The sequence below is a fragment of the Silurus meridionalis genome, chromosome 3 (assembly GCF_014805685.1).
Source record: "Silurus meridionalis isolate SWU-2019-XX chromosome 3, ASM1480568v1, whole genome shotgun sequence".
NCBI lineage: Eukaryota > Metazoa > Chordata > Actinopteri > Siluriformes > Siluridae > Silurus > Silurus meridionalis.
Window position 1 is genome coordinate 20,631,119 of NC_060886.1, and position 20,918 is coordinate 20,652,036.

General features: G+C 38.6%; 2 protein-coding genes across 3 annotated transcripts; one reads left to right on the forward strand and one right to left on the reverse strand.

Moving 5' to 3' along the window:
* The first annotated feature begins 1,973 nt into the window (after window positions 1-1,973).
* c3h2orf76 (chromosome 3 C2orf76 homolog) lies at window positions 1,974-6,168 on the forward strand. Of its 2 annotated transcripts, none has more exons than XM_046845255.1 (5): window positions 1,974-2,266; window positions 2,377-2,427; window positions 2,532-2,569; window positions 3,348-3,425; window positions 5,676-6,168. In XM_046845255.1, exons 1-5 carry the CDS (start codon window positions 2,137-2,139, stop codon window positions 5,706-5,708), a joined length of 330 nt encoding a protein of 109 aa, XP_046701211.1. In that variant the 5' UTR covers window positions 1,974-2,136; the 3' UTR covers window positions 5,709-6,168. The 2 variants fall into 2 exon arrangements, with proteins under 2 accessions (XP_046701211.1, XP_046701210.1); XM_046845254.1 differs by having other exon boundaries at window positions 1,982-2,266; window positions 3,348-3,429.
* On the reverse strand, window positions 5,882-10,555 carry steap3 (STEAP family member 3, metalloreductase). The gene is given in 6 exon segments (XM_046845252.1): window positions 5,882-7,573; window positions 7,785-7,930; window positions 7,933-7,948; window positions 8,628-9,155; window positions 9,399-9,889; window positions 10,480-10,555. Coding segments are annotated over 5 exon segments (1,452 nt in total). The 5' UTR covers window positions 9,879-9,889; window positions 10,480-10,555; the 3' UTR covers window positions 5,882-7,291.
* Between the last annotated feature and the right edge of the window lie 10,363 nt (window positions 10,556-20,918).

Below are 20,918 nucleotides of genomic sequence, written 5' to 3' on the forward strand. Positions count from 1 at the left end.
GACTGAAATGAACCAATCGTGGACAACGAGGTGAAGGCACACATCGGAAGTCTGCCAACTAGGGTATAGGTCTCAGTTAGCCTGGGTTGGTGTAACACTAAATGAAACGTGGTCACTAATAACCTGATACAGTAATCCACCGATTTACCGCTAACTAACTAATTTGCACGATAATTAATACTAATTAATAGCACGATATACAAAATAAACTTGTTTAAAATAGTTTTTATTGAGTTTTATTTCGAAATAATGCAATTTATTAATGGAAATATATAATTACGTTTTCTTGCAAATGTTTTCTGTGTGTGGGAGTACGATTTACGGCTTAAACAATAAACAAAAGCATTTTTTGTCTTATCGCCGTTTTTCGTTTATCGCGGGCGGTACCACTAGTTATATTTTATGTGACCACCAAGTGACTGTAGTGATGAACACATCAACATGGCACAATATTACTGTTTACTGTTAGAGTTACAGGAGAAAAATCAATCACTGACTGGGTGGAGTGGTGTGGTCTGATTTGGGGGCAAAGTTTGGCGAATTATTCCAGTTGAATAACATTATACTTTTATTAATGTTAAGGGTGTGAAACATCTTATACCATACACTGTAGCAGCTATAAACCTTTTCTCACCAACCTCTTTTTTCTCCTTGAATATAATAAAAACAAAGCGTGTAATGTTGCCAAGAATTATCCCGAAGACTATCCTGTGGTGGAGAACTTATTAATTGCTACAAAGTGCTGGCATCCAATGTTAAATATTCTTAACATGTTTATTAAGTGTCTCTTTGCAGTAATCTTCACCAGTGATTGTAAGACTTTCATTGTGAAGGTTTCTTTACTTTTTTTTTCTTAGCCTTTGAGTGGTAAGGAGTGGTAGCTCAGTGGCAATCGCATTTGCCTAAACTACTAAATAATATAAACTATTACTACATACTTACAAAACACTAAATGGTTTAGCTCCCATGTATCTATCCAGGCTTTTAACATGCTACAATCATGCTTAACATGCTACAATCATCACGCTCCTTGAGATCTAAAAACTCTGGACTTCTAGTAGTTCCTAGAATAGCAAAGTCCACTGAAGGTGGTAGAGCATTCTCACATTTAGCTCCCAAACTTTGGAATAGTCTTCCTGACAGTGTTCAGAGCTCAAACACACTCTCCCAGTTTAAGTGCAGATTAAAGACGTATATTTTTAGCGAGGCCTACACATAACACATATCACATATTTTTTAACCTTGTGCTCCAGGACATCTGATCCCATGCACATTATCAACTTGTGCTTGTTAATATTTTGAACAGCAGCTAAGCTAATTCCTCTTCATTGCTCCTCTCTCTTTACCCATCCCGTGGCATCCTGAGGTTGCGCCAGCTCCAGTCACGTTCCTCCTCATGAAGATTATGGACCTTTAAAGAAGTAGATGCCGACCCTGCAAACATTCCAAACCATCTAGAGACGTACCAGCGCCATTTGGATTCCACTTCATGTAGAGTTTGTACATTGGACCTCTTTAAATGTTTAAAGGCTCTGGCATGGAGAAGATGGTGTTGGATCTGTGATAATCTCTAAAGTTGAACCATGAGTTGCCAAGTAGCTTCTAGTTTAAAACCTCAAATGACTGTAAGAGACTGTAGAAAGGACATTACTCATAATCTTACATTCTGGTGCTCATGTTAGTTCTCACTCTCCAGTGTTCTGCATTGTTTAAAGACTATAATCCCACTCTTTATTTCACCCAAAAGAGGATGGGTTCCCCTTTTGAGTCTGGTTCCTCTCAAGGTTTCTTCATCATAACATCTAAGGGAGTTTTTCCTTGCCACAGTCGCCATAGCTGCTCATCAGGGATAAATACACACCATTCACTTTAACTGTTAAATTCTGTAAAGCTGCTTTGAGACAATGTCTGTTGTGAAAAGCGCTATAGAAATAAAATTGAATTGACTTGACTTGAAAGCGACTTGGGTGGATCGATTGTGCGAACATGCGATTGCTCTGGACTTGCATCAGGGCGTGTTGCAGCTAGTTTAGTCTGAAATCGGCAATGGATACAGTATAGCAATAACTAAGCTTAATAGTTTAGTTAGCTCAACAGGGTTTTTTTTTTTTTGATTGAGAACTAATTTTGACAGTCATGTCATCAGAAACTGTTCTCACTGTGCGCCTGGTTCGCTCATTTGAGCATCGCAATTTCAAATCGGTTGTGTTCCGAGGTGTCAATTTGGACCAGAAGGTCGAGCAGTTTATTGGTTTTGTAAAGAAAGGTAAGCTGTTTTGTGTATGTTTCAAAAATACAACAAATTGCTATTGTCATTGTGGCATCAAGTCTTTTCTGATCCTGAATGTATAATCCAGTTCCGTCTTTCGTATGTAGACGCTTCCACCAGAGAAGGTTTGCCCCCACCTTTTAAGAGATTTGACTATGGTAAGTTAACTCTGCAAAGATCTATGTAAGAAATGAAACCTGCTATACAGCATGTTCACAATACTGACCCCAACAACCAATCATCCCCCAACCCATGTTTACAGACACCATGAAGATCATCCATCAAGCACATGGAGCAAAGGTAAGGGCAGAACTCTGATCACAATTAAGGCTCCACGATGAAATAGGATTACATGTTTATACTGAAATATGTGTGATGAGATTCTGGTGCTATTTTCTTGGTAGGTGGGTTCTTCTTTCTTTTTTTTTGTTATTCCTTGGAGAAATTGGGGTGTCACAAGGAGTCATTGTTTAGCAGGGGTGTTTGGAGGTGGCAGTTGAAGGGGTTTTCTTTTCTAATCATCATTTAAATTCAGTACAAAAGTACTGAAGAGTGCAATCACAGGACTTAATATATCAGTTATGGTACGTTACAGTAGAGACTCTGATGTCTAGTTGACATCCTATGTAATAATGAGCACAGTGTTATATTAGCATGGAAGTCAAAGCTTTGGATGACAAATCTCTTTGATCAGGGTTTACAGATGAGGAGGTAAGAGAGCTGGACAGACCAAAGTATTAAAGTGCTGCTGCATCACTTTCATAAGTTAGAGGGGGAAACAAGAGTGAAAAATTACAAAAGCCTCTTATCAGCAATTAATTGAACTGCATTGTGGGCAATGTAGGAAACCTTACACCGACATAAATAGGTCATCTTGGTCAATGAAAGATGCTGAAACTAAAAATGTCCATTGATGATCAAGCAATGCAAGCCATTTAATATGGGATTTTCCAATTAAATACCGCCTCCTGGCTGCTCAGACTCCTGAAGAATTAGTAATTACATAAACTTTAAATCATTACCTCCTTTGTGTTTAAATGTGCTGAAGTATAATGTAACATGACACTTTTGGTTGCAGACTAACGAGCTGGTGATGAGTTTAGAGGATGATGAGAAGTTAATTCTACACAATGGCCTCGATTTACGAGCATGTGGTGTAGGTAAATGTCCTCTTATCCTGTTGGCACACTCCTTTACCTCTTATTTTAATTAAATATAAAATATAGCACTATATCGGTTGTTCGCCTTTATTACAGTTTGGTCTCTGCAATACTGATTGTAAAAGCTTGCATTATGCAAATAATTTACTCTAACAAATGTATATTTAGTTGTATTGAATACTTTCAGAGGTTCCAGGTAAGTAGAATAAATCATGGTGCAGAACAATGATTTAAAATGTAATATACAGTGAGGAAAATAAGTATTTGAACACCCTGCTATTTTGCAAGTTCTCCCACTTAGAAATCATGGAGGGGTCTGAAATTGTCATTGTAGGTGCATGTCCACTGTGAGAGACATAATCTAAAAAAAAAATCCAGAAATCACAATGTATGATTTTTTAACTATTTATTTGTATGATACAGCTGCAAATAAGTATTTGAACACCTGAGAAAGTCAATGTTAATATTTGGTACAGTAGCCTTTGTTTGCAATTACAGAGGTCAAACGTTTCCTGTAGTTTTTCACCAGGTTTGCACACACTGCAGGAGGGATTTTGGCCCACTCCTCCACACAGATCTTCTCTAGATCAGTCAGGTTTCTGGCCTGTCGCTGAGAAACACCGAGTTTGAGCTCCCTTCAAAGATTCTCTATTGGGTTTAGGTCTGGAGACTGGCTAGGCCATGCCAGAACCTTGATATGCTTCTTACAGAGCCACTCCTTGGTTATCCTGGCTGTGTGCTTCAGGTCATTGTCATGTTGGAAGACCCAGCCTCGACCCATCTTCAATGCTTTAACTGAGGGAAGGAGGTTGTTCCCCAAAATCTCGCAATAAATGGCCCCGGTCATCCTCTCCTTAATACAGTGCAGTCGCCCTGTCCCATGTGCAGAAAAACACCGCCAAAGCATGATGCTACCACCCCCATGCTTCACAGTAGGGATGGTGTTCTTGGGATGGTACTCATCATTCTTCTTCCTCCAAACATGTTTAGTGAGATTATGACCCAAAAGTTCTATTTTGGTCTCATCTGACCACATGACTTTCTCCCATGACTCTTCTGGATCATCCAAATGGTCATTGGCAAACTTAAGACGTGCCTGGACATGTGATGGTTTAAACAGGGGAACCTTCCGTGCCATGCATGATTTCAAACCATGACGTCTTAGTGTATTACCAACAGTAACCTTGGAAACGGTGGTCCCAGCTCTTTTCAGGTCATTGACCAGCTCCTCCCGTATAGTTCTGGGCTGATTTCTCACCTTCTTTAGGATCATTGAGACCCCACGAGGTGAGATCTTGCATGAAGCCCCAGTCCGAGGGAGATTGACAGTCATGTTTAGCTTCTTCCATTTTCTAATGATTGCTCCAACAGTGGACCTTTTTTCACCAAGCTGCTTGGCAATTTCCCTGTAGCCCTTTCCAGCCTTGAGGAGGTGTACAATTTTGTCTCTAGTGTCTTTGGACAGCTCTTTGGTCTTGGCCATGTTAGTAGTTGGATTCTTACTGATTGTATGGGGTGGACAGGTGTCTTTATGCAGCTAACGACCTCAAACAGGTGCATCTAATTTAGGATAATAAATGTAGTGGAGGTGGACATTTTAAAGGCAGACTAACAGGTCTTTGAGGGTCAGAATTCTAGCTGATAGACAGGTGTTCAAATACTTATTTGCAGCTGTATCATACAAATAAATAGTTTAAAAATCATATATTGTGATTTCTGTATTTTTTTTTAGATTATGTCTCTCACAGTGGACATGCACCTACGGTGACAATTTCAGACCCCTCCATGATTTCTAAGTGGGAGAACTTGCAAAATAGCAGGGTGTTTAAATACTTATTTTCCTCACTGTAGTTCATGTTTTAACTGAGAAAAAAATCAAGTTTGATTTAATATATTAGAAGACAAACCGTGATGTCTAGTAGTATAATCTCAGATACTGTGTAGCTCTGCCCCATACTCTATTAACAAAGATGAATAATGTAGTGTGAAATCTGACACTGTTGCTAATTGTCTCTCATCCTTCAGCTGACAACTTGAAAAATCTGGTTTATTGCTGGACTGAAACTTTATAAATAAAAAAAAAAACAAATGTATCATCCTCTCATTGGATTTTCTGTTATCATGTGTAGTTATCATGTGACCTCACTGTATATTATTATTTCTTAATTTGGCAAGCTTTTACTATCATGTAGAATTTGTTGTGTTTATCGCATTTAGTCTTACAAAGCTGTCTGTCTTTCTTTCAGCCAATGAAACAGAGTTGGCCTTCTTTAAGATGAGTGACTATGAAAAATTCAAGGCCAACCCCCAGACTGTATGGTAACACAAAGAAAGTGACTTGTGTGAGGGAATCCTGATGTGTTTTTATTTGAAAGCAGTGCAACATACCTGAGTTTTCATTGCCCAGACTCAAGACAACAAAAAATGGTATTTTAATTTAACTTTAGTTTAATTTCAGTCACTTTGTCAGCAGACTTTATTTTAGACAGACATGATTTAAAGTTACATAAGTTTCATTTTATAGAGTTTTTTTTTTTCTTCATGTCGCTTGCACAATTTTCACAGGAATGTATGCACTGAGAAATACATGAACTTTAATGTTTAAAAAATTTAATCAGCATAAAAAAACGGATGTGATTACATGCATAACATTTTTAATACCATTTGTTTTCTTTTAATTACTTATCAATCAGTTGTGCATGTGACAAATTGCTTATTAAATAAACCCCATTTAAAATATTTTTGCCTGTTTTTTGTTTTTTGGTACATAAAAAAAAAATTATATTACAATCATTTAAAAGTGTTAAAAGGTCCTTTATCAAATCATATTGTTTAGCGCATATAAAATCAATCTCATGTAATGTCTGGGTCCAGTTTTTGCTTATCAAAACAATGATAATGTGAAATATGCCAGACTTTGGTATAATGGTAGTTGGTTGAAGGCTTTCTATAGTGCCCCCATTCTTACTGAAAATGCCAGATAACACGCTCACACGTGTTTAATGCGAAAGCAAAGTCCTTTTGGCATTTCACGTTTTCTTAATTAGCTGTGCCTGTGTTCGTTTTATTTCAGGGGCTATAGAATACATTTCCTTTCATAAAACTGTTATGGTGAACCTTCACTAGATAATGAGACTTTTCATTGCTGTATAAAGGTTTGACAAAGTATAACAACTAGCTTATCATGCAGATTTTTGGAAGTCATTATGCTCACTGATAAAATGTTTACTGCAGGCCAACAGGATAATGGCCCAGTGGAATGACTGACAGTGGCTGCTATTATAGGTATAAAGATGTAAAAAGAACAGTAACCTGAATTTATTTACAATGTGCCAATTTCCAAGTGGATGTTATTTCATAAAACACTACTTCAGTGGTGCAATTGCAGATTTGTTGAGGAAACAACTCATTTTTTATGCTTGGTAAGATAAATGCACAATCTAACCAATACAGAAATACTGTTTTCTCTGGCTTGCAATTGACAAGGAAAAAAGTCTTTAAAAAATTTCCACTAGCACACTCTTAATAGAGGCTAGAGTTTTAAATTTATACTGTCACAGCAAATTGATAATATTATATGTGATATAAAATGTTTGTAATTATACTGGCATATTGCAGAACTGCCATTTCGAAGTTAATAAATAAATTGCTATGCTAGTGTGCCCTGTCTCTGAAGGTTAGTGAAAGACCATTATTCTTCCCAACCCTTAACTTTTGTCCAAAACCCTTTTCTTAAAAAAATATTGCCATAAGGCAACAGTATCTAAAATGTGTAATCCTTATAGAAGAATATATATATTAAAACTATTACATTTTGTAAACCAATAAATGCATCATAAGTGACACATGACCTGTACCCCAACTAGACCTGTAAAACTGTCCTGTTCACCCGCACTGGGTGGTGCTGTGACACGGGGCATTTGCGTGTGCTTTCCCAGCCCCGACGTATGCGTGCCAACCTGGTGGAAATACACGGCAACAGCAGGAAACATCGGCACACCAGGACAGCGCATGGCAAAAACACAGCTAGCATGTAGCTGGGTGGCATATAGAAAGCGTAGGCCTTGGAAGAGAAGGCAAAATTCCAGCCAAACACCAACGTGTGCATGACACAGAGAGTCAAAGCAGTGTAGCCCAGTCCAGACTTGTGGAAGAAAATGAGAATATGTAAGTTTTCTAGTATTTATCCACTTATATTTACATTTCCTTCCTTAACTTTCTTAATTAGTTTAACTGTAAGCTGTGCTGTATTCAAATAGCTTTGTCCTCTAACAGCATAATTGCAATTATATCTTGAGGGCTTTGAAGTATTTGCTGCTCTGTCGTTAATTTGTTCATGGGTTTGTATTGCCTACCTGAACAAAGGTGAACTCCCTCCATGTGAGAATGTTGCCCACTGAAGGGAAAGACGTGATAGCCAGCAGGGAGAGAATCCCCAGGCCTAACACTCCACTGGACACATAGAGGTCAGTACGCCATACACCCTGTTCATCCCACGCATCTCCACACCTGACTTCACCTGGGATATGCAAAAAAATAATAAAACATATGGTTTATTCATTTCATACAACAGTAATTTGCAGAAATTACAGTTAAATTACAAAAGTTTTCAATGAGGGATACGTCATGCCTTTCTAGCTGAATTTATGAGAGGTTAGTTCCTGTTATCACATTATTACAGTTATAAACGATCATAAACCTCTCTTTTTTCCTCTCTAATTAAAAAATAAAAAATAAATTATGCTGCTTATTATGTTTCAGAAAAAATGAAAAGTACAAAGTCTGCTGTCCTGAAGACTCTTGAACTGAAAAAAAAAAAGGTTTAAAACCACTGGCACCCAATATTCCTTCCATATATGTTGATTAAAAAAAAAAGTAAAACAAAACCTTTTGAATGAAAACCTGTTTTGATATATATGCTTTTTACTATTTTCCAAAAGTTCCTTAAAATGTATATTTATTTTATACATATTTTTTCATATTCTCCATGTCAGCATCTAGCACCTAAACCCATGTGTTACTTAAACTCATCCCATATTTGCATCCAGGCATTGTTAATCTATCTTCTCTTAATGAAAGGTAAGTAATGTAAAAAGTATACTCCTCTTTAGGTCTTTAAAGGTCTTCTTTTGTTAACCCTTTGTAAGAGGTAAACACGTGAACATTATGGTTAAGTATTCAAATATAAAAATCAGTGCCTGTGAGTAAGCATCATTGATGAGCCTGTGTTGTGTGATGGTACGCAGTGGATTGCAGAGGCTGTACACTCCATGCAGAGCAGCACACAGGAAGCTCATTAGGCCAAGCTGCTTCCTCTGCAGAAGCCAGGCATCCAGCCAGTTGGGAAAACGCTGGTACTTAGTGCCTCTCCAAAGCTGCAGCCATGCTGCAAACAGCCCTGGTAGATACACCAGTGCAAGGCTGACCAGCGCCACGCACGGAAGGCTTTCGTTCACTAGATCCAGGACCATACGGTAAAAGGAGTTTTGTCCACAGGACAAGTATGGCAGAAGAATCCCACGTATAAATCCATAGCAGTAGAAGAAAAGGAAAAGCAGGAAGGTGATGAGGACAGGCCCACGCCACGACGGGAAGAAACGTAAGGGCTTTCTTTCGAGATCCTTCGCGCTGCGCAGGCTGCCAACATCTACTGGGTAAAAGCCCATGCGCCGGGCAAGCTGGGCCACCTCATGCTTTGCTTCTGCACTGTCACTGCACAGCAGCACCTAAAGGACAGTCAGGTTAAAGGTCAGAGAAGTCAAGGCATAAAAATAGTTTTACTATAGCTGCAAGCCAAGCTAGCAAACCATTTTTAGCAATGATACCATGTATTCCAATATGCTAAAGTATGATGTGATTAACCAATAATCCATTGTTTTATGACTACAAACTGTTTTTTACAATAATGAATTAAATGTTAGCTATAGATGTAACTATTTTAAGAATCACATGTGTAGAGCATCATTTACCTGACGGCTGCCATCCTGTGCACCAGTCTGCAGACTCCAGGCAGAAATTGTGTTAAAACCTTTAACAACCGCACTGTCAGGGAACATATCAGCAAGCTGTTCTGCATTAGATGGTGTCTTGCTGCTCATCTCCAAGGCATTACTCACGTCCACGAGAATCTTTCCAGCCAGTGCTGACCTGAGGCCCAGCAAGGATGGATAGTGTTCAGGAAACAGGGCCATGAATACCAGACTCTTCGCTTTTGCTACTGCAGCCTCCTGACTATTCAGCTCCACGGCATCCAGAAATAGACCAGGGGAGATGCGCCTCACACAGCGACTTCCCACTGCCACACCAAATCCACATGCCACCAGACGCATAGCCAGTGAGCGTGAGAAGTCTCCAGAACCCAGTATGGCTACAGTGGAAGAGCTGGGAGTTACAGCCTCAACTGTGTCCTCTTCATCCAGAAGAAGTGGAGTGCTCATCTCATTCGACATAGCTGCTGTTCCTGTGTACGGGAAAGTGCTTTAAAAATGAATCCAGTATATTCTGCCACAACAATCAGGTCAGGCCTGGATTGTTCTTTTGGATTTGTTTTATGTTTTAAGTTTTAAACTAAAGAACTAACTTAAGACTCCACACCAAGGCATATAGCTGACTATGCAGCAGTCTCTAAAATGATGAAGACTGCATGTGGATATTGTTTTCTGAAATACAACTATGCAATTAATAAATGTAAACTAGATACTGAAAGAAATACTAAATGTACCTTTAGAATAACGTCTTAAATGTACATTGTTAGACCTTAAAGCCAATTATATATAAATGTTTTATCCTGTGTCCTCAGGAGCCTATGCCAATGCGAAGGATCAGAATTCCTAAACCTCATTCAATTTGTAATGATTATAATAAGAACCATTCGATGAAAGCCAGAATCACAGTTCAGTTTCATTTCTCCTCTAACTGGAGAATAGAATGCAGTCCACTGAATCACGTGCCATAGATTTAACACAGAAAGCAGGACTATATCCTAGGAAAAAATTCACCTGACTACAAAGATACAGTTATTTAAACAAAGTTATGTATTCATACACTCACTCCACACTCAAGCAGCTCTCTGTCCTCTGTACCGTGTGTGTGTGCGTGTGTGTGTGTGAATATGCGTGTTATGGGTGTGCGCTTATAACTCAAGTCCCGCCCCATGTCCCGCCTGTGAGTTCATGATATTAGTCACGCCAAACAGCCGTTATCAGATTACTGCAGAGTCAGCAAAGAGAAATATTGTAGATTATGGTCGCAAAAACACCTATATACTATTCTCAGTTCTGGTGTATCTCTGACCGTGGTTTGGGGGAGAGTTGAGTCAGTTGTAACATTTGAGACAGCTTTATTTTTAAAATTTTATTAATAATATAATGATTTTTTATGGAGCATTTGCAATCCCACATTGGCTTTGTAATGAAAGATAGTAGACTGGTAAATAAATAAGACATGGTTTAAACATAATAGGCTTTAAATGTCTTTGTGTCTAATACAGAGATGCCCAAAATTGGCCAATGGTGATGGTGATCTTTGATTTGGTTTGCAAAACAAATATCTGAAAGAGGAAAAAAAGGCAGTGAAATGCAAAAATAAATAAATAAACAAACAACTATGTAATCTGCTTAACTAAAGAGGTTTCTTTTCAAAGTTCTTGAAACATACAGTACAGTCCAATTTATTACACAATAGAGTTCAATGCCTCTATTGACCTTTAATGAGATACACGGTGCTTAATTCTTAAACATGACTCGAGGCATGTTTTCTATTTATTTATTTTAAAGTATATAATAATAGTTTAGATGAACTAAGTATGGGGCCTGAGTACGGACGGGGCCTATGGGTGTAAATAAATGGGTTAGAAAGTGTGTGAATAGTGTTCAGCGGTGGACTGGTTTTCTGTGTAAGTTCTTAATATACAGTAATTCTGACCAGCATAATGCAGTTACTAAAATGGCTGGATGGCTGGATGAATGGAATGGATGAATGTTTACATTGGCAAATGCATTGGACTCTGGATCGGAGGGTCACAAGTTCAGATCCCAGCAGTACCAAGCTGCCACTGCTGGGCCCTTGAGTGGCCCTTAATCCTGAAATGCTCGGTATGAAGTGCCAAATGATGTAAATGTAAATTGGACAGACTGATAAAAATCTTGTGTTTCAGGGAATTACATTTACATTCTTGAGTTGTAAAGAATTTTTATTTACAACATATTTACACATGAACTGGCTTTTTTTTTTGTGGAAATATGACCCGCATGGCGTTCCACATAAAAAAGGTGGTGGCTGAGCAAGAGGGAAAAAAGGAGAAGACTGGACAACGTCTGCACGACGTGTAAGGCTGGCGGGCATGAGGAGTGAATCTGAAGACTTGTTAAGCGATGAGGCGTATGGGGACACCTCTGGTCAAGCGTTAGGGTCTGAGCACAGGGCGGGGTGTGTGTCCGTTATAGGAGTGTTAGTGTTTGGTGTCGGTGGGCTGCTCTCCGTTCTGGCGGCAGGACCACTGCACGCTCAATGCTCAGTCACCTGGTAAGTATAATCTCATAACCTGCTGCACATAGTCACAGCTATTAAACACAAGCTACTGAAACCATAATCCATCAAATCACTATATTGTGTAGTATGATCTAGATAATAATAATAATAATAATAATAATAACAATAATAATAACAATGATGATAATAATAATGATCATCCTCTTTCTCCTCCTCCTCCTTATCATCTTCATCATCATCATCATCATCATCATCATTATCATCATCGACTATACACAGATTATAGGTATAGTGATAATGTAAAATAAATTCGAGCATGTTTGCACGTGAAACACGTGAAGTGCGTTAAATGAATCCATTTAAACCCTTCAGTTATCAATTTTATATTTTCTTTAATGTCGCAGGAGTGTAGACATTCCATGCTTTGATGCCTCCTCCCTTCTGGTCAACCAGATAAAGGAGTGGACAACAGAAAACTGTGCCCCACAGGGCCACAAATGCCTGTATTCTGTATGTACACACACACACACACACACACACACACACACACAAAGAGAAAGAAGGGGGGTATGTGTGAGTGGAGCTTTGTTAAACTGTAACCAGTCAAATATGTTAGTTTGTATTTAAAGCAAGCACTTGGCTTATAAAACTCTTCCAAAATTCTTTTGTAGCTGGTGTCTGTAATTGGTGATGATATCACTGCTACTCGCACTTCTCCCATCTTGAGGTTCTTTGATGACATCACGTTTAATTTCAGCAGCACAAACACAGACAGCTGTGAGATTCAGGTGTGTACATGCAATGGACGTATGTCTGTAGTATTTTAAAGTTAACAAAGTAATATCTCTCTCTTAGCAACATCAAAGACCTATTTTACAACTCTACAATTATAATAAGACTTAAATCACAGATTACAATTTGCATCTTTCCTTGCCTTTTTTTTTTTTTGTAATGCCTTGCAGGGTCACTCTACATCTCGTAGCTGGTACACCATTTTAGATTCAGGAAGCAACTACTTAAACATGTACAGTCTTATGAAAGGTAAGATACAGCTCAATGTCTTTGACTACTCTATTTGTCATTTCATCCTGTAAACATAATCTCAGTGTTAAATCAAGCTCTCCAAATCACAGTTGAGACAAAGTAGTAAACTAAAATGACTGTTTCTTAAAAGTGTATGCCCGTGGTGAGTCATACTATTGTCCTTCAAATGTTTAATATTTTCTGATATTAATTGTAATATTCATAATTATCCACTTCTCCAAATTGAAAAATCAGCAATGTTGGTTTGTATTTAAGAATACATACAGTAAATAGATACAGTACATAGATACAGTACATAGATGCACAAAAGGCTAGAAAGCACCAAATTTTTTTTTCACCAGAGAGTGTGTTACAGTGTGGTGAGATATCAAATTCTACATCATATCCCATGAAAATTGTTGTTTTTGTTGCCAGGATTACAATTAATCTTATTGTACTCCTGCAAAATTTTGTTGTGTTTATATTTTAGAAATATCATATGGAGATAATTGATACATTCAGTGCCCTCACACAAATTGTTACTATACTCATATTACTACTATACTCGTTACTATACTCTGTATTTTTACTATACCCTTATTACAAAACATTAACAAACAAATATTGCAACATTAGTCTTTTTTTTTTTAAATCAATATTTACACCCCTGGATACATAAAAAAATCTTCCATTAAGGATGAGTAGGTTATGTTTGCAGTCACATGCTGCATTGTTGTGGAACATTCAACAGGACACAATATTCCACACAAAAGCCTGGATTCCTCTGTCTGTATTTGGTTCAGCCAACATTCATTGATTTTCAGCAAATGATTTATACTGGTCAGGTGTGCAGAAAATCCATAGTCTAGCCTGGAAACAATACATGCAGGCACTGGAGGTAACGGCAGTTGATTGCAGTCCACCAGACACACAAACATTAATTTATACCAGATGGAAATTGTTTATTGTAGCCAGTCTACCAACCAGCATATTTTGAGAGGATGGAGGAAAACCCCAGAGAAACAGACTTGAAATCAAATAGAAAGTGGCTACAGGTACTTGACCAGGATATAAATCATTGTGTCTTTGGTTTAATTACTGCACTGTACTGTACTGCACTGTCTGGTAAAAAAAAGGTATATTATTGAGATGTAATAATGGCACACAAATGCATACACACAAAAGTACTGCAGCAAGTAAAAAAAAAAAAAAAATCTTGTTTTTTATCTTCTTTTTTTTCTCTTTTCTTTAAAGGCAGTGGTCTGTCCTCTTCACCGAGCTTCACTGAGTCCACCAATGACCGCATATGCACAAAGTATTTGTCCACTAGACTGGAACTGGACTAATTTTCACTCCACTCTCATGTTAGACCAGTCGTGTTCTCCGATTAGTGTTAGTTAATAATGTAAGTGTTGCCATTGGATGCTGGACAAATGGCGGGATTGGTGCATCCACCAACAAGATACAAAGCAGTATTTACACTCATTCTCTTGCTGGTTTAAAATGACCTGCTGGTTCATATAACCAAAGTTACCAACTATATCAAGAAAAAAAATCTATTTTTAGGGCAGCACTGAAAAGTTCTCAGAGAAGAACACCATGATTAACTCAGAATTCCTGGAGTTGTGGAACCTCTAAAAAATCTCATACGGAGAAGTGGTATGTCCTCTTAACGGAAGTAGCCTACTGATATGGTGATGCCAGTCATCACGCAGATGGCTAGCTACGGCTTAGACAAGGGATCCCCCTGAGGTCTTACCTCTATACCAAATAAACAATTTATCTGAGACTCAGGTAGCTGCCAGCAGGTCTCCAAAACTTCATAAGGCTCATGCCAGGTTCAGAAAGGAATGCACCATAGGCTCATCCTTAATCCAGTGTGCATGGTCTGAATATTTAAATTGTTCTCATGGGAGTTGTCAAAGCATCTGTTCTCAGCCCACTCAGCAGTGCAAATGTACAGAGTACAGAGCTTTTGAGACCACTAGTGATGCGCCATCACCAGCACACTTTCAACTAAAGCTGACATGATTGTTATTCGTTATATTAGTATCATTTTTAAGAAATAGTATTATTACATATAATGTACTGTATGTATTTAGCATTTTAAATAAAGCATTGCTTGAAATTGCCGCAGCTTGTGTTGTGGTAGAAATAGCAGTAGTTATCAGTCTAAAGGAAACTTCAACCAGCACTGTGATGGCTTTAAGAAGTGCAACCTTCCAAGTTACACTGTCTGAGGTCCTGGATTTTATCACCTGATATCAAGTGAGATTTGTCTGCAGTCATTGATCAAACCTACAACAAACTGGACAGGACCTGCTCAATAAAACTATTCATTTGGCCGACCAGTTTAATTTAGAACATGTGTTTTAAATCAGCTCAGACTCTTATTTATTTTAAAGATTTAAAAGACAGAATGACAAAAACTTATACAATCACAAGTTTAACAAGTTTGGATATGATTTTGGAAACTTTGTGTTTTTTTTTTAACCAGTGTCAATATGATCTTTATAATGATATGATACCTTTAAAGTAGTAAGAGATATAATCCCATATTGCTGTGCTAGGAATCAGAATGTTTCACCACATTACTCTTGTTTGATTGCCACTGCACTGAAAGCTTTATTATAAAATAATGCTAGTGGCATGTGAAGCAGGGAATGGTTTTATTGCGCTGTTTGCGAATGTTTTATTTATCATCATCTACGAAGTCTGCTATCCATTGATTTATCGATTTATTTTCCGTTCTAGTGCACGATTTGCGACTTGTTCTTTAAACACTGAATTTAACATTTTTACTGATATTTGATTATTTGCACTTCTTTGTTAATATTTGCACAATTTATGTCCCAATGTAGTTATATTCCAATATTCAACATATATATTTTCTCTATAAAATTATGGTTTTCATTGAAATTTGTGTAACATGAGGTCCAGTTTGGACAACTTATTTGCTATGTAGACCTGCGAACCACTAGAGGGCGTTAGCAGCTTATCTGTAGTCTTTGGTTTATTGATTGAAGAGCAATACCATATACAGTGATAGACTGAGAGTCCAATTGGACTGATTTTGAATGTATTTTGTAAGTTAAAAATGCTTGAGTGGAGAAAACCAAATCGGCTAGTTTTCATATTGTGAACATCATTCAGAGGCCATTTTTTTTTTTTTTAGAAAATATAGACTGCTTTTAAAATAAATTAAAAAATAAGTAGGACTACTACTTATTATTACTAGGACTAATACTACTAATAGTCTTGAGTTCACCAAAAAGCTAAGTTTAAACAGTATGAAGAATTGGCAACACTGCACTGGTTCATTACAGTGTGTTATGCACTGCTGGTCACATCACATCACTTTGAAATGTAAAATAATATAGATTGGTATATCTCATATAGATATGTATTATCAGCATGTCAGCATTTTTAAATATAGTGTTAAATCCTATATGGACAAGATTGTAAAACTCTTGCTTGGAATGACAGGTTTTTCCCTGTGTCATGCACATGTTGTTAGGTAAATAGGCAGTGCCCAGTAAATGAAGCATGAAGAGATGTACACAATTTGCTTAAAATCCAAAGTCTGGATAGAAAACAAGTATTGAGCAGGCACTGTATATTCACCTATACCTAAGTGCACAGGTGCTGAGAAGTTAAAAATGCTTAAATAAAACTCTTACTCAATAAAACTCAAAAGTGCAAGTGTTCAGGTTAATGTTAGCTACTGCAACTGGTGCTAGACTGACCATGCATTAGCAAAGGAAATAGGTTAAAGGTAGCTAGTTATTGATAGCAGATTAGGTAAAGGTCCCTCAACATAACTTTTTAAATGGAGATGGGAAAATAAAATTCTGAAAACTCTAAACATTAACACTGGACTCAAGCAGCTTGTCCATAGACAAATGCTCACAGATCACTATTATTTTAATTTAATTGAACATAAATTAAACTAAAACTAAAGGTACCAGTGATACGGTCCCCTTCTTGTTTCCGGATATGCCTGATTCATCCTGATGCTCTACTGAGTTCTCTTCAATTGTACTCACTTAACCACTTGCGGCAACTGAGGTTGGCTCCACATTTATAAATTAAAGATACATGAGGTTACAGTGGTGGATTAAACTCAATAACAATGAGTATAGATTTGGACTGTAATTAGTATAAAGTTTCCTACAGTAGCTATAATTGAGTGAATAAAGAGTTTTGATAAAACTATAATAAATGGGCATTCAGTGTAACCCAGATAAGGAAGTGCTGAAAATGCTAATGTGTGCCAGTGCAGCAGATGGCAAGGATGTATAATTGCTTGATGAAAACAAAAATAACTTCACACTATAATATTCTATTAAGAGTAAAGCTCAGTTACAAATTCAATTTACGTATAGATAAATGTTAAATATTAAAATATTATACATAAAACTTCTCCAATATTATAGATAGATAGATAGATAGATAGATAGATAGATAGATAGATAGATAGATAGATAGATAGATAGATAGATAGACAGACAGACAGACAGACAGACAGACAGACACATACATACATATATAAGGGGTAAACAAGACAATCTAAAATATATTTAACAATTTAAAATCTACATTATCAACTTCTGATAGGAATCAGAATGTTTCACCACATTACTCTTGTTTGATTGCCACTGCACTGAAAGCTTTATTATAAAATAATGCTAGTGGCATGTGAAGCAGGGAATGGTTTTATTGCGCTGTTTGCAAATGTTTTATTTATCATCGTCTACGAAGTCTGCTATTCATTGATTTATTGAATTATCTTCCATTCTAGTGCACGATTTGCGACTTGTTCTTTAAACAGTGATTTAAATTTTTTTACTGATATTTGTTTATTTGCACTTCTTTGTTAGTATTTGCACAATTTATGTTCCAATATTCAACATATATATTTTCTCTATAAAAGTATGGTTTTCATTGAAATTTGTGTAACATGAGGTCCAGTTTGGACAACTTATTTGCTCTGTAGACCTGCGAACCACAAGAGGGCGTTGCAGATCATCTGTAGTCTTTGGTTTATTGATTAAAGAGCATACCATATACAGTCTTCTTCTTCTTCTTCTTCTTTCGGCTGCTCCCATTAGGGGTCGCCACAGCAGATAATCCGTCTCCATACCACCCTGTCCTCTACATCTGCCTCTTTCACACCAACTACCTGCATGTCTTCACCACACCCATAAACCTTCTCCTTGGCCTTCCTCTTTTCCTCCTACCTGGTGGCGCTATCCTCAGCATTCTTCTACCAATATAACTCATGTCCCTCCTCTGCACATGTCCAAACCATCTCAATCTTGCCTCCCTCACCTTGTCACCAAAACATCCTACATGGGCTGTCCCTCTAATAAACTCATTTCTAATCCTGTCCATCCTCGTCACTCCCAACGAAAGGCTTAACAACTTCAGTTCTGCTACCTCCAGCTCCGCCTCCTGTCTTTTACTCAATGCCACTGTCTCTAATCCATACAACATCGCAGGTCTCACCACAGTCCTACAAACTTTCCCTTTCATTCTTGCAGATACCCTACTATCACAAATCACTCCTGTCACTCTTCTCCACCCACTCCACCCTGCCTACACTCATTTTTTCATCTCTTTAACACACTCTCCATTACTTTGCACTGTTGACCCCAGGTACCTGAACTCCACCACCTTCTCCACCTCTTCTCCCTGTAACCGCACCACTCCACTGCCCTCCCTCTCATTTACGCACATGTACTCTGTCTTACTCCTACTGACTTTCATTCCCCTTATCTCCAGTGCATATCTCCACCTCTCCAGGCTTTTCTCAACCTGCTCACTATTCTCACCGTAAATCACAATCACAGAGACTCCTGTCTGACCTCGTCCGTCAACCTGTCCATCACCACTGCAAACAGGAAAAGACTCAGGGCCGATCCTTGATGCAGTCCAACCTTCACCCTAAACCAGTCTGTCTTTCCTACTGCACAATTTACTCTGTCCTCATTCATGTCCAGCACCACCCTCACATACTTCGCTGACACACCTGACTTCCTCATACAATACCACAAATCCTCTCTCGGCACTCTGTCGTACGCTTTCTCTAAATCCACAAATACACAATGCAATTCCTTCTGTCCTTCTCTATACTTCTCCATCAACATTCTCAAAGCAAATAAGGCATCTGTGGTGCTCTTCCTCGGCATGAAACCATACTGTTGCTCACAGATGGTCACCTCTTCTCTCAGCCTGGCTTCCACTACTCTTTCCCATAACTTCATGGTGTGACTGATCAACTTAATTCCCCTGTAGTTACTGCAGGTCTGCACATCTCCCTTATGCTTAAAGATCGGTACCAGCACACTCCTTCTCCATTCCTCAGGCATCCTCTCACCTTCCAGAATCTTGTTAAACAATCTGGTTAAAAACTCCACTGCCATCTCTCCTAAACATCTCCACGCTTCTACCGGTATGTCATCTGGTCCAACCGACTTTCCACTCTTCATCCTCTTAATCGCTGCTCTCACTTCCTCCTTACTAATCCTATCTACATCCTGCTTCACCAACTCCACATCATCCAACCTTCTCTCTCTGATTTTCCTCATTCATCAGCTGCTCAAAATACTCCCTCCACCTTCTCAACACACTCTCCTCACTAGTCAACACATTTCCTCTCCATCCTTTATTGCTCTAACTTGCAGTACATCCTTCCCAGCTTGGTCCCTCTGTCTGGCCAATCGGTACAAATCCTTTTCTCCTTCCTTAGTGTCCAACCTCTTATACAGCTCCTCATATGCCTTTTCCTTGGCTTTCTCCACATCCTCTTTACCTGCTGCCGCATCTCCTTGTACTCCTGCCTACTTTTCTCATCACTCTGTCGATCCCACTTCTGTTTTGCCAACCTCTTTTCCTTATGCTCTCCTGCACTTCCTCATTCCACCACCACGTCTCCTTGTCTACCTTTCTATTTCCAGATGTCACACCAAGTACTTTTCTAGCTGCCACCCTCATCACTCCTGCAGTAGTTACCATTCATCCAACACCTCTTCAGCACCACTGAGCCCCTGTCTGACCTCTTCCCTGAACCTCACACTACACTCTTCCTCCTTCAGCTTCCCCCATCTTATTATTCTTTCAGTCCTCACTCGCCTCCTCTTCTTCTTCGCCTCCAAAACCATCCTACAGACCACCATCCGATGCTGTCTAGCTACACTGTCCCCGCCAACACCTTACAGTCTCCAATCTCCTTCAGGTTGCATCTCCTGCATAGAACATAGTCCACCTGTGTGCACCTTCCTCCACTCTTATAGGTCACCCTATGATCCTCCTTATTCTTAAAATACGTATTCACCACTGCCATTTCCATGCTTTTAGCAAAATCCACCAACATCTGCCTTTCCACATTCCTCTCCTTAAGGCCATACCTACCCATAACCACCTCAGCACCTCTGTTTCCCTTTACCTACATGCCCATTAAAGTCTGCCCCAATCACCAATCGTTCATTCCTAGGTACACCATCTACCACTTCATCTAATTCACTCCAGAATCTTTCCTTCTCCTCCATCTCACAGCCGACTTGTGGAGCATATGCACTGATGACATTTATCATCATCGCTTCAACCTCCAGCTTCACGTTCATCACCCTATCAGAAACTCTCTTCACCTTCACTACACTTTTACTGTACTCTTCCTTCAGAATCACCCCTACACCATTTCTCTTTCCATCCACACCATGATAGAACAGTTTAAATCCACCTTCAATGTTCCTGGCCTTACTCCCTTTCCACTTGGTCTCCTGAACACACAACATATCTACCTTTCTCCTCTCCATCATATCAGCTATCTCTCTCCCTTTACAAGTCATAGTACCAACATTTAAAGTACCAACCAGAACCTCCACTCTTCTACACTTCTCCCTTTCCTGCCTTCTCTGTAGACGTCTTCCTCCTCTCCTTCTCCTCCTTCGGCCAACAGTAGCCCAATTCCCACG